Source organism: Seriola lalandi, unplaced genomic scaffold (genome assembly GCF_002814215.2).
Source record: "Seriola lalandi dorsalis isolate HSWRI2012SDOR001 ecotype SW California unplaced genomic scaffold, Sedor1 jcf7180002052504, whole genome shotgun sequence".
NCBI classification, from domain to species: Eukaryota; Metazoa; Chordata; class Actinopteri; order Carangiformes; family Carangidae; genus Seriola; species Seriola lalandi.
In genome coordinates, this window is record NW_019523057.1 from 49,096 (window position 1) to 63,982 (window position 14,887).

Consider the following 14,887-nt stretch of genomic DNA (forward strand, 5'->3'; position numbering starts at 1 on the left):
GAAATAATACAGACAAAAAGGATTCCATTAACATATTACATCTTGCTCGTTCAATCTGTACAAAAACAGATACATAAAAATGACAAACTGCAGTTTTAAAGGGGGTTATATGCTGGACTATTTCTTGGTTCCATCATGAAAAACATGGCTGATACTCTTTCTAGGCACAACAAGAGCCGGATAACCACCTCACACTGTAGGATCACAAACACCTGGAAAAAAGCGTACATAGCAAAGTACAATAACTCCAGGCTGAAGAAATCAGAGCAGGGAAATAAACATGTGAAGATATACGAGCCCTTTGATTTCCTAAACTGCCGCAACACATAACCACAGTGTGAACGTATCACTCTTTATGTACACACTAACCACCCCGGAGAAGTAAACAGTTGTACACAGGCGCACAGCTTTGCTTGCGCAAAGTGAGATTAGTATCTAAGTCAGACCAAAAGAAAACAGGCCGACTGGGAATCCTTGCCAACTTGGGAGGGGAAGTAGCACAAAGGGACCTTTCAGATAATCAATCACCCGCTCTGCAAAGTTTTAAGAAATCGGATTATTTAATCGTGAGTGCTTACACACTGTATCATGAATAGGAGCACTAAAGATCCCTAAAACAAACTTCGGTTTTCAAATCTGTGACTGTGTGTGAAAACTATTTAGCTGACACCTGAAAGCTTGTGATCCTGACTTTTAAATGTAGTTTTATAAAAAACCTTTCCTAAAGCAAGATGATCAAAACCATATGTTGCAGATAGAGAGACACAGACCGCTAAATGCTCTTTATGTTATTAACTGAATAAACAGTGGGTCTGTTGTGTGTGCTAACAGCTAACGGACAAAGACGCCCACTGGAGGGGGGAAAAGTCAGTGTCAAACTGTCAAGTCCAGAGCCCCAATCACACAATACTCCCCTCAGACATGGACGCCTTGTCTGGAACATTCCAGAAAGTTTGCAGCCTCCCTCCCGGCTGATATGAATGAGTGCATTGACCTCTGAAATGGGACACCCTCGCTCTCATCCTCGCCACTCACCTACACTGCCCCGTCCATGTACACAGGCGCTCACACAGAGCGTGAATACCTGCTTCTGGCAAACGGCACTTTTGTGTGTCGCCGAAAATGCCTCAGGTTTTGTTTGTGTGGCGGAAACCCATTTCAGTAATATTTGACATGCACTTTAGCTACCTGTGTCTGCTTACAAAGACAACAGCCACACACAGCCAAGACCACTTAGCCCCAAGAGAGGCAGAGAAGGCCAGTGAACCTCAAGAACAATCATTTAAAGAGGTTGTTGTTGCTCTAAGCCTTTGTTTAAAACTCTTTGCCACATCACCCCTGCTTGGCAAAGATACTTCTCTGCCTGTCAGTGTTGCTCTGTAGCTGTTTTGTTTATTTGATGGCTGATACTGAGCGATAATGAGAATGGAAAACATATGGAGAGGAAGCGTACAGAGTAGGGAGATGATATTAGAAGCAACGTTGGCGTCTAATCTCACAAAACAACCATGAACACTATCGATCATGCTATGACATGGCCAGAAATATACATCTCCCTTGTCATCTCTTTCAATTTCCTTCCTTCATATATTCAGTAATCATTTATGTGTGAGACACAGACAAATTGGCAAAAAGTAAATTAATAAGCTGAGAAAGAAAATTACCACCTCCCTTTGTTTATCTCGCTGTCACTCTCAGAAGGAAGCATCATATGGTGCTCAGCGTGCTCCCTCTGCTCCTCCCAACTAGACATCAAACACAGATCTCATATCTGGGATATTGTCCAGGAAGACACTTGAGTAGATAAATGCATACGCTCAGACAACACACACACACACACACACACACACACACACACACACACACACACACACACACACACACACACACGGGCTTTAACTGCAAGACTGCTGACAATAAGACCCCCATCCGTCTCCTCAGACGCTAGCCAAGAGGGTCCAATTCAAACATAATATGATCATATCAGACAACAATGTGCCCTCAGTGGTATCAATCTTTTTTCTTTTTTTTTTCTTTTCTTTTTTAAACCAAGCTGCATCTCCTACAAAACCACTTCAATCCACACTGTGGTGAATGGAAGCATCTGTGTATGCCTCCATGCATTTATGAATGCACGCATGAGTGAAGTTACCATGATGTGACTGGAAGGGGACTGTGTTTCCAAGGCAACAGGCAGCTCTAGAGAGATTTAAGTTGATGGCATGTGCCAGGACAAGTCAAAAGAACACACTGACTTTGATGTGTATGTGTTTTTATATACACACGTGGGAGTGTGGGTACGTACGTATGTGTGTACGTGACAGAGGGAGAAAGATCGTATATTTTCTTATAAGAGCAACAGAGAGTTGACTGGAAACCACAAATGACTACAGGAATCAATCAAACTACACACGCACGCACGCATGCACACGCACAGCTGCCTTTTCTTTTTAAAACCACACACAGAAGTGAGCAGTGTTGGGTATATTTTATAAGGCTGTTAACAACCGTGATTTCCCACTGTGTGAAGTGTCTTCCTCTCTGTCATAAGTCCTCTATCATGCCACTCTTTATGAAATTCAAGGCTGCAGAGAGGGATGCAGTTCTTTCAAGTCCTCCAAACCTAAACAAACGTATAGTTCACTCGTCCCCGCCCTCTGATACGACCCATTGGAGCGTTTCCGCGGTCAGCGTCCCTATCAGCAGCAAGAGGTACGCCACAGTTAACCTTTCGCTCTGTAACGTCACCTTATCTTCTCCTATGTACCCATTACTACAACCACTAGAGGGCTTTGTCACTTGAACATAAAGTCAAAGACCAATGCTGTCTCAGACGACCGCGAGAATGACACTTAGCAATAAAATGTAACTATGGGTCGTAATAAGCTGCTTGCACCAGCGACTTATGGGGCCATTTCTAAAGGAGGACAGTCTCGGTTCTTTGGGTTTAGTTCAGTATATTGAGGATGTTTGAGATGTGGCTGTGAAAAAGAACAATAAACAGGAAAATGCAGATCTGCGTTTGCAAGAGAGTTAAGGATATCAGATTTGATTTAAACTAGATGTACACAAAATGCTGCTGCCATGTAGGAAATGGCAGAAATTGCTGAGTGAGAATGGGTGTGCAAAGGTTTTCAGTCCACTTTGATTTACAACACATGGAGAGACAGCGCTACTGCCGAGTAGTCTGCAGGATGTGTGTGCTGTAGCACAATTGAAAAGCGTCAATGTCATAGAATATTCAGAGGTTAATTCAACTCCACCACTGCACAATAAACCTTTCTAGGATTGCTTAGGATGTTTTCCAACTTTCTCTCTCTCACACACACACATTCATCGTCTCTCTCTCTCTTACAGTAAACATATACTAGACGTGGTGTTTGTTAGATTTCTCCTTCAATCGATAAACAGTGGAGTGGAGAAAGAGAACGATCTCTTCATCTTCCGTCCACACCATCTGTGCCGCTGCCTCCAATTTCAATCTTTCTCTCCCTCACGCACACAATCCCCCTCTGCTCATGTATCCCCTCCACTCCTTCACAGACTTCTTCCACAGCATCGCTCTGCCTTTGAGACTGAGGCTAAACTCTTCAGAGATTACTGCCTTTATTAAAAAAGATCAGCGTAATCCTTCGCTTTAATTCTGTTATACCCTCTCTGTCTCTCACTGTACTCTGGCAGTGAGCTGGGATTGGCCGATGAGCCGGGCCTGCCAAGGGAATAGAGATGACTGCAGCAAGTGGAGACAGCTGCCAGTCTCCCCATCTCCCAGATTAGTCAGAATGATAGAGCTTAGTAAGGCTGATTCTTTGTGATTATAATGTGTGTATCATATAGTCATGCTATACTGGGAGCCTATAAATCCTTTTATTTTACACTTTTTATTATGGTCTTGATAATCCTGAAAGATAGACTCTGTCTATTACCCGCTGATATAACACAATATGCATTTAATATACACCTATGAAAACTTCTACTTTTGCTGTTCTAAATCCCCAGTATGCATTTTTTTGTCTGACCATAAATTTACATAATACTTACCAAATCTTTACAGATCTAAACTGTAAATCAAAGGATGAGGCTGGTGATATTCTATATGTGTCCTTATTGTCTACAAATCCCATGAAAAGACCAAAACCATTATTGAATTGATGCTAAGTCAACATACCCCATCCTGGCACAATAATTATTGAGTAGCTCCCTATGTGTGTATTAATCCGCAGATAAAAATAGTACCCAATAAATGCACTTGTAATTCCTGTTTGAATCATTTTTGCCAAAAAAAAAAACAACAACTGCCCAGCAGTTTGAGGTAATAACTTAGCCAAGGGCAGGGAAATTGGAAAGTGTTGGGACACAGACAGCACATTGTTAGCTTATAGATATAGAATAACAGGCTACAAATCCTTCATGGGTGGTGAAAGAATTGAAGCATTTGTCTAGAATTTCTTAGGGGGCTTATCTCAAACCACTGGTCAATGGTAGCTATTATACTAAGAATGAGTGATGAGTGACAACATTCAAGACTAAACCTACACTAGTTCAAGCTTTAACAAATAAAAAGAATTTTAGCAATCACTCCGCATCTCATTATCTCATGTAAAAACTCACTACAGTTACTTTTGACCTCTAACGGTTTTGGAAACAATGAGTGTTATTTACACCAAAACCTAATCTTCCGTCTTTTGTAGCCATCATCTCTCACTTGAATAAGTTACAGTAAACATCACCAGTGCTGCAATGACAATGATGATCAATGATCATCACATTTAGAATCCTGTCAAATGACAATAAGACAGAAATAAAGGTGAAGAGAAATGAAAGCAAGATAAATGATATCCCCATGTTCTGTAGGTTACACCAATCACCACCCACATTCATGTCATTATAATGATACAAACAATCCAATCTATTGTAATATCATCACGATGCACTATTTGCAAATAATGTCCTCTATGTGCTTTTATGTGCAGATTTATTTGCAGTGTGGTAGTTACATTTTTCCCCCCGGGATCCTTATTTTTAGCCAGCTGGTTTGAGCAGTAGAGTCATGTGACGTAGGAGAACAAAATGTCATTTTTCATCTATATCAAGTATCAAGTGAAATATCTCATGATTGTTACTGCAGGTATGTGAGAATAAAATAAAATACTGGAAATTTGCTTTTGTATTTTAATATAATGATAGTGTTTTGTTGCATTGCACCAAAGTCCTAAGTGTCATTGATAAAATACAGCATCTTTTTGCTTTTTCTCCCTAAATCACATTAGCACAGGCCTCTGGAGCACAAGTCTGCGGTCTCCCTCACCTGGGTTTCACCACCTACTATAAAACAGAGGGAGGTTAATGTCAATCAGCCACCTGCTGTTTCATTAAACCACAACTTGTCTGCCCGCTCACTTGTCCATTGCATGTCTTGACCTTCATTTGGCACACAGCTGAGTTTCTAGCCAAGCTGTCAGAAAAATGTAGCCTGTCAAAAGAACATATCCTAACTTCACGACATCCCACAGTGTTTTAAAAAAACATATTCCACACACTGTTGAACTGAAAGCTTTGGCCTCTTGACTGCACAGCTTGGTGGTATTTTTCTGAAGCGTCTGGACTCTTGTGAGAGCAATTGCAAAAAATGAGCAGCCGGTCTGCCACTCAGCCACCCTGGCACTTTACCAACAGCCAGGGCTGACTTGGCAGCACTCCTTCCGTCGCCTTATGGTTTCCAAATGGGCAGACACAGCTCACCTGTGGCTGGCTCCTCCGTGACATTTGATACGCTGATGACAATTTGTTTACTCAGGCACTGATTGTGCTTTGTCCTCTCAGATACTCTGACCACGTTGTCATCAATTGTCATGCACTGGCTTTGTTTATTCATAGTGTGAATCCGTAGACAGGTTTTGAACTCCTCTTCCTTCACAGTGAGGTGCAGTTCCTCCTCCGGCTGTGTGTTTGTCCATTTCTTTTCTTTTTTTTCTTTTTTTAATTCCACCTCCCCCTCTACCTCCCACTTCTTCTCACCCGACTTCATTGTTCTGGCAGACAGTCTTCTCTTGTTTTATCCAGTCATCTCTTGTTCACCCATCCATCCTCTTCTCCCCAAGGGATTATTCATGCTTGGCCTGGCTGCTCACACCCAGGCTGAGAGGCACAGATCCACTAACACACACCCAGCTCCATCAGGACATGCAGAGCATGCAGAAAGGCCCCATAACAGAGTGATCAAAAATAGGTCTTTTTGTAATCCTTTTTATATCCCTAAGAAATAAAAGGAGAAGTTAAGGCAATAATGTATCAGGATAAGAGTATAGTGAAATAAAATTCAATTAAATTACACCTGAAGTAAAATTAGCTCCATCAATTTTCTCCTAAAATGAATTCAATTAATCATCTTGTATTTTATACCTGAGAGTCATCACGCTTCAGCTCACATTTCAAACCATTTCAGGTCTCAGATCTTCACCTTCATACAAAATAAAAAAAAACACTTCTTCAGCTCTTCTAATTTCCACTACACTATTTGTTCCATCCGCTTCCAGTGCTTACACCTAAACACACTTCAACTGACATCACCTTTCAGTTTATTCATGTGTACTGGCATCTACTTCCACCTCAGCTGACCTTTTTAGCTCAACTTATCACTTTCACTTGTATTACAAATCCTTTCAGTGCTTGAAGTTCAACTGATACTTCATTCAGCGTTTGCACAATAGATTTTTTTTTCCAACACTTGTATTTTAACTGCCATTTCAGTTTCCCTTAAAAATCTACTTCAGCTGCCACTTCAGCTTATTTCAGTGTCCATACTGTTTCAGCAGACGTACAGTTTCTTTGGAAATGTTTGCCTTTTCTGGTCTCTGGTGTCATTGTACCAAACTACTTTATACACTTGAATTGGGATCAATTTATTTCAACACCTTTCACTCCAACTTAGCGTCCTCAGTTTATCGCTTATACTTCAACTGGCATTTCAACTCCTTTCAACGCTTGAAATTCAAGCTCTCTCTTTAACACTTTCAACAGCTTTACCTAGTGCTCACTTTGCCACACTAGTTGTACGATGAACTGAATCTTTCAGCATTTCCATTTCAACTGCCACTTCCACTTCTTTCAGTCATTGTGTTCCAGCTGGCACTTCAACTATTTTCAGTATTCATACGTTTTCAAATGTTCCAAGTGTAAATTTTTCTCAGAAAAAATTGCCTTTTCTATTTCCCGATGTCATCTTACTAGCATAACCAATCTATACTGTCAATGTCCCATTCATGTCAAGGCAACTACCTGAAATGCTCATGCTGGGTTTGTAGTTCAATCTAATGTCACTGAGCTAAGGTCTAAAGGCTGAGGCTCATCCGTTCTTAGTGATGTTCTGTGTGTTTGTTATTAACACTGATTACCTCTGCTGTCCCTGAGGTGAGGATGACTTGTTGTTGCTTGACTGAACATGAGGCTTAAGACTAATCTCATCAATGCTCCGTGATGATTCAGCAGTTAGTAAGAGCTCATGGGCATTTATAGTATAATGCGCGCATAAATACAGACACATACACATCACACACAGTATGAGAGGAGTGTTGAACAAAATATTTTTTTTACATATCTTGTGTAATTTCTTTCCAGTAAAGACTTTAAACTATACAATTCTTGAATGCAAACCTCCCCCATTGGCAAAATCTGCCAATAATTTAATTTCCTCTCTCTTGTACAGTTCGGGTTGTATGTGTGTGCACGTGCGTGCGTGCGTGCATGTGTGTGTGCATGCGTGCCTTCGACCCTCATTCTGTCCTTTGTTTCTCCACTTTTCCCTCCTTCCTTCCTGTTCAGCTCCACTTTATACACTGCTACCTCCCAGTGAGTCCATTGTCCCAGATATCTGCCCTCTGATCAGCAGTCCTGTCTCAACCTGCACCAGGCTGATGTATGGGGCCTGACAGCTAAGCTTTGCAGGGAGGACTCAGTAAGGAGATGAAAAGGGCAGCATGGAGACGGAGAGTTCTGGGAGCTTTCAGAGTCCCCGGGATGCGGAAAGGTAGATGTTATTTGTCTACGTGTGAATAACAGACTCCCAGACCGACGTGCAGCCTCTCTGTCTCTATATAAATTCTCCTGGCTTCACTGCCGCATTTCAAAAGCAATGTTGATTGGAATTGGTATTTCTGTTTTCTTCTTTTTGTCAGTTATTGTCTGACAGAGAGATTTCTGCTATGTGGTCTGAATCAAAATTGAACAACAAATGCTCCTCATGGAGGCTGAGTCAGAGGTAAAAACCAGAGGACATCACAGTTAATACTGATCCAACAAACATTGTATCTGTTCTGCTCTGTAGCACATTAATGATGAGGACATAAAATTAAATGTGTATACATTTACTTGAGGGAACTCTGCTGTGTGGCTATCTTATCATCTTATATTTTATATCTTATATCACTTTTAAACTGGTCAAATGCCAGCATCATGGTCAAAACTGCTACTGATTTTCAGTTATTTTTGCTCAGTCTTAATAATGACAGGCAATCCATTGCTCGTCATTGCTACACTAGCACAATAAACCGCAACCTTACGTGATATTTAACAAACATTTTTCTCAGCCCTTGTTTTCCTACTGACTGTGGTGCCATGTTACCTATTTTGTTGCTACTGCATATTTGAATTTGGAAAAATGTAGCAAAATAAATGAGAGAATTAAATTCTTATAGCCCATAAAATAGAAATGCTAATCTGCAGCTTCTCTTGCTATTGCTCAAAAGAAACAACCTCACTGTGTAAACTGGTCCAAGACACTGAAAAATCCAGGTTACCCCTTTTCTCCGCACTATAACCAAACTTAAACGGCATTCTAACTGTATTACATACAGTATGCATAGTGATTATACCATGTTAGTTAGGGCACAAGATGAAAAGGAATAAGGAAATCAGTACTTTCAATGCCAATTACTTTTTAAAATTCCCCACTTCCTCACCATCCACCAGCCACTATGTTCTCTTAACAATGATCACTTAATAAATCTCTTTTTCCTTTCACTAACCAGTCTTCATTGCCAAGATGAGAGACACAGAATGAATGAGTGGCACTTGTGTGTGTTTGTATTGTTTATGTAACAGGCAAATCTAGAAAATCAAACAGCAGAAAATTAAAGCTATGGTCTGAAACCCACACATGAAACACCCATCACCCTATTTTGTCCTGCAGGGTACTTAAGTTGTTCATGCATCATGGGTGCAATTGTTTTAAACTGAAGAGAGAGAGGACGAGAGAGAGAGTGAGAGAAAGGGAGAGAGAGAGAGAGATGGTGTCTGAAAGAAGATAAACAATGAAATGAGGCCCAGAATGTTCGCCAGAAGAAGAGAGAGAGAGAGAGAGAGAGAGAGAGAGAGAGCGGAGGGGAGGAGTGGCACGAGAAGCATTCAGATGTTTTGACACGCTGCAAATCGATTGAAGGCTGAACGCCAAACACTGAATAGTGATGTGTGAATCCAGATCTGCAGCCATTAAAGGGGACAGCTGATTCTGTGCGTTGGCAGGTCCAGGGTCAGCATCAGTGGGGGAGGACATGTTGCTGCCTTAGATAATGTATTAGCAGAGTGCTGTCAGTGTAAGTTCATGTCCATATCCAGTAAATGCATACGTGTAAAAGTTTCTGTGTGTGCACATGTATATAACACCTTATAAGGTCACTTAATTGCAGTGATTTGTATGATACACGATGTAAATATGTGTTTGTGTATATCTGTGTGTGCTTGAGAAAATGTATACTTCCCACTGGCTTGTGTGTCACAAATGAATGTACGACCGAATCGACCTGTACACAATCTAGAAGATAATCAAAGAGCCCAACCTCCAGTTGCTTGGCAAATCACACTAAACCTCTTTTGCTGAGCTCAACAGGGTGATTACAAATCACAGCATATGAACTATGAAGCCCATTGTGTTGCGCCTGCAATCACAAAGCTAAACAGGAGGGCATAACTATGAGAGCGGGCATGGAAACCAACACAAGGTTATTTTCAGAAACTGATGTCACCGTAGTGCCTTTTTACAGACTGTTCGCCAGATGTGCCCACAGCATCAAACAAACCCAAACATGATCTTGTTAGCCAAGCCAAAAATGATGTGTGCAGAACTGTGGAAAAAGTGAGAATAAAGCTGTATAGGTCATAAAAACTCTGATGGAGGTAGGCGCGTCTGTTGCAGGGAGGCGCTCTGTCGTGAAATCACCCAGGATGATTTATACCACAGCTGCTAATGAACACTTGGCTGTAGCGTTTGACCCAAGAACTGATTACTGATTGTGCAACCAACAAATGCATCATCGCAGCCTCTGCCTCTCATTCGCTCTCCATCTCATCATGGCCTCTCCTCTAATCATAAACAGACACATTCCTGCAGAAATTAAGCAGGCTGTAAGGCAGAGCTCTGCCAGGTCTCAGGAATGTGATCACGCAGCAGCACTTCACCGGGCTCTGCTGCACCGAGCTGCTACAGCCAGCGGATGGTGAAGTCTTATTTTTCCACTGTCAAACAGGGCTGGATTAATTATTATTTTTATCCGTGCCTTGCAGTGCAGGATGCGTAAGAATAAATAGCAGCCACCATTTTACAAAAATAACAATGGAAATGAACTTTAGCAGTTTATTTGTCACTAACACACAGGTGGGAAAAAAAATCCTCCACCGAGCACATTGTGACCTAGTTCCATCAGTGGCTGTGCAACAAGTGGGTTATAATACCTGAAAGAATAAGGCTTCCTGTGTTGTTATTGTTGTCCTTGTACTGGATTTCTTTTCAGTGGCCTACTTTGATGTCAGTTAATTGTCAGTTTTTTGTGTTCTTTTCATTGTTAATGATCATATTTATGTGTGTGTGCTCCACTGCAGACTCCTCGGTGGCACATAGACCTGGAGCCGTGGGCCAGTGAGAGTCATTCTCTGGAGGAAGAAGCTAAGAGGTTCCTCAGCTACATCACAACACCACAAGTGAGTCATAATCATAAGAAATCTCACAGGCTCTTAAAGTGAGAAGTTGCTGTACATTTATTTAAATACATTCCTGTAGTTGTGAGGGACCAAGTACAATATTAAAAATAAATTGGAGGTCAAATGCAGTGTATTGTGTATATTCTCAAATACTAACAAAGTTGAGCTACTTTTACTTTACTTGAGCATTAGAAAAATATACTAATATGACAGCGGTGTGAAGAGAGATAAATTGGAGTAACTGTTGCTAAAGAAGGCCAGGAAGAGCCTTGTTTTGACAGCTCTTTGTTACGTATATTAGAACGAGGCTGGATGTGTCAGCCCATGACTGAGATACACCGGCACCTCTTTCACATTCAGCTCAGCCGAACGGTATTTGTCTTGCTCGAGAGCACACGCATAATTCATTACACTATTGATTACCATACAGATGGAACTCAAGGCCCCTCTAGTCATACTTAATCAATGAGATGTTGTGGTTCGTTTGTTGGTCTATGTCACTATTAAATTACTGCAAATCGATTAAGATGTTCAGCTTCATAATTTGAAAAATATCGAGGGATTGACTAAGCCTGGAATTCTGTGCCCTTATCCCTATTGTGAAGGTATTGCAAAGACAGAGTTTCATTTTCAGTCCCAAACATAGACGGACATTTTTTGGATTACATGTGCTCCGGTTTTTATTGTAATGAAATTGGCTTGGGGATAAATCAGTAACTTATCTTTTTCCCTCACACAGCAGAGCCAGAACACAGAGTATTCCACTCCAAATGACTAAGCACTCGTTCTGTATCTTTCACAAAGCAGACATTCAGCTCATAATGAATTAGCCCCAGGATGTGTGTGTGTGTGTGTGTGTGTGTGTGTGTGTGTGCGTGTGTGTACATATATGCAGCCACTGGTGTGTATTTGTGTGCGGGAAAAGGATGGGACAAGGACAAGAACAGAGAGAAAGAGATTGTCTGAGCGAGCGTGTGTGTAAGTGTGTGTTTGTGGGAGGCGGTTGAAGGGAACTGTCCATCATAGACAGTGACAGGCGAGGGTGGAAGGAGTTGGTGGGGGCATAGCAGCATCCGCAGCTGTAATGCTGACTGACACAGTGCCTGGTGGAGCTGCTACTCAGAGTGATGGCGTGCGACACAACTGTCCAATCAATAGCAGTCAGGGTATCTTATATGCACCAGCACACACACAGAGATGGGAGAAAAGTTCTTCTGTAGAAGCACTTTTAACAGCCTGAAATGTGCTGTAGATAATTCTCTCTGATAACAACAATAAATCATTACTTTTCATTCATTTGAATGTATTATTAATGAAAACATTCTTTCAGGTCAATTTTTACCACTCAGTATTCAGTGTAGCAGCAGTCAGCAGTTCAACACCAACAGTAAGTCTGCAGATTTGAAGTGGCCAAATAATCCAGAGTGATTTTGCATTTCATTACACAGTGTGTATCGTGTGCTGATGAATGCTCTCAGCTGGAACACATTAACAATGACGGGCATAACGGAGCGTGTTCCTAATTCATTTAAATACATTACTGCACCGCCCACGCGTACAATGCGGTTCTGGTGCTTTTTATAACAAAGACACATCAGGTGACTCTTATTCCCTCTCAAACGGCGTCGCTGCACTTGACTCAGCCGGTCACCTCCTGCCTGTCCCGTCACTTAAAGCTCTGATTAGACAGAGGCGTGAAAATGAAACTCACATGGCCTGAGAATGTAAACATGAACCGTTTCAAATGGTAAAAAAAAAAAAAAAGAAAAAAAAAGTGAACACTAGAGGTGGTTTTATAAGAGGCTGGCACACAGCGCTCACTGTTCCCTGACACAAGAATATTTTTGGAGAGCAGCAATAATTGATCTATTCTTCATTGTTTTTATTTCACATTGACGTTGCTATAACGCACACACATTCACACACACTGACTTGTTTACACTTGAGTGGCGTACAGTGGAGACGCTCGCACAGGTTTATGTTGCACATCGTCCTTCCTGAGCCAATATTGTTCCTTCCTCAGCAAACTGAATCTCTACGGCAGACAACAAACATTTGAGCAGCAGCTCCAGTGCTGAAGCTGAATCTCTTGAAAAAAACTGCAGATGTACAACACGAAATCAACATGTGCACACACGCTCACTGCATTAATGTAAACAGTTTATGCAGGTGCATGCTTTATATCAACATGCAGAACCTCACATCATCACTAAACCTCTTGGTACTTGTATAAGTAGATGGGCTGAGCAGGAGCTGAGTTGACAACAGCTCAGAAGTCATGAAAATTTCAAGTCAATACTTACTGTACAATATTATTTCTTCAATAATAGTATCATGCAAATGCCACAATAAAATGTCAGTGTTTTCAATTATAAAGTTTTAAATTAATATGTATGACAGGATATATCAGAAAGTATTAGCCTGCTACATTATATGAGAACTGTTTAAACAGTGTTAGCCAGTTTCCCCCCTTGTGAGTGGTTGAATTCACTGTGCTGTTAATAGTCAGAGACTGCTGATGCATCAGCTCCAGCTGCGCATCATGATGAATAGTATGCATGTTGTAGTTCAACACCGAGGCCCAAACCAAACATACACACACCAGTGCAGGGTCAAATTCAGTAGCAGTTTCCAGTGATTTCCAAGATTTACGTTACATTATCTGGAGAAAAAGATGTTTAGAACATCAGCCAAGCTGCCACTATTGACTTTAAAATGCTGCTGTGATTGTTTGAACTCAAATGTAGCTGTGGCTAAACCTAACAAACAGTTCCACTGATACTTTCAGAGAAATAGAACAAAATTTGCACTCCTATTCATGCCTGGTTCAACTTCTTATACTCCTCCATACATGCTGTATGGAAGAGAAACTCATGGGCTACATATACAAAATCACTCACACACACCACATTGGCGGCCTTGTATGCTCAATGTAGACAGTTCATATGGTTCAGATGCTCACACTTGTTAAGCAATATTTGCTTTTTGTGCATCACTGAGCGCCATCCTTGATTTAAAAGCACGAGGTCAGGAGTATTGTGTCACCACTGGAAAATGTCAAATAACAACAAAACTCATTCCTCTATTTCCCAGTATAGAACTTGTTTGGTTCAGACTTTACATTATATCCGCAATGCAGGGTCATTCCATTCTGAGCCAGGGAACATAACAGAACTTCGGCAAGAAGATTTGCTCCTTGTTATGTGAAAAATGTTTGAATATGTGCATATTTCATGTGTGCAGGTGTCATGTTCACCATTGGCTGGTGAAGAAGCTGCTCAAGAGGGGTCCAAGGGGACCACGGGTGCCTGGGTTGTGTGTCTGGACCCTAAGTACAGCCTGGCCCACAGGATACAAAGCAAACACTGCAGGATTTACTCTTTTGGGTGCGTATAGACACACACAAACACTCACATATGCTAGTCTAGAGTATAAATCTAATCCTCATTGTAATCACTTATACAACTAAATCTGCAGTCTGTACATTAGCTTTGAGACATGTACAGCATCTGAACAATTGACGGCATTGTTCACAGCACTGATTTCCTCGCAGTCAGCGAGTCATCTGCAGATGCCGCAGAGCATCTGGTTCTGTGACAGGCTGTGATATAGCTAGTCTCAATTGCGGCTGCTGTCACTTCACCAATGAAAATTTAGATTTTGTTTCTTTGTCATTTGGGAAGAGAAATTCAGGTCTCCATTCACTGTTTCATCAAAAAATGGCTATTGGTTATTTTCCACACTCATTTCAGTGATTTATTGAGCCTGTATTTATTCAGGATCTGTTTTTCTCCGACAGAGTGGAGATATTCCGCTGAGTTTTTTTGGCTAGCAGTTTAGTTTCTTTGTATTAATATTCTGGACAACTCTTTCCAAACTATTTGAGTAACACTGTAATGAGAGTAAAGATAATCCC

The 14,887-nt window shown here is 41.2% G+C and overlaps 1 protein-coding gene across 1 annotated transcript in view; it reads left to right on the plus strand.

The window, feature by feature from the left end:
• The window catches only part of mettl24 (methyltransferase like 24), a 33,183-nt gene that overhangs the window by 7,140 nt on the left and 11,156 nt on the right, over positions 1-14,887 (plus strand). Inside the window, exons 2-3 of the mRNA XM_023400493.2 lie at positions 10,873-10,971; positions 14,215-14,357. Of these exons, the coding sequence (XP_023256261.1) occupies positions 10,873-10,971; positions 14,215-14,357 (242 nt within the window). The remainder of the gene's footprint in view (positions 1-10,872; positions 10,972-14,214; positions 14,358-14,887) is intronic.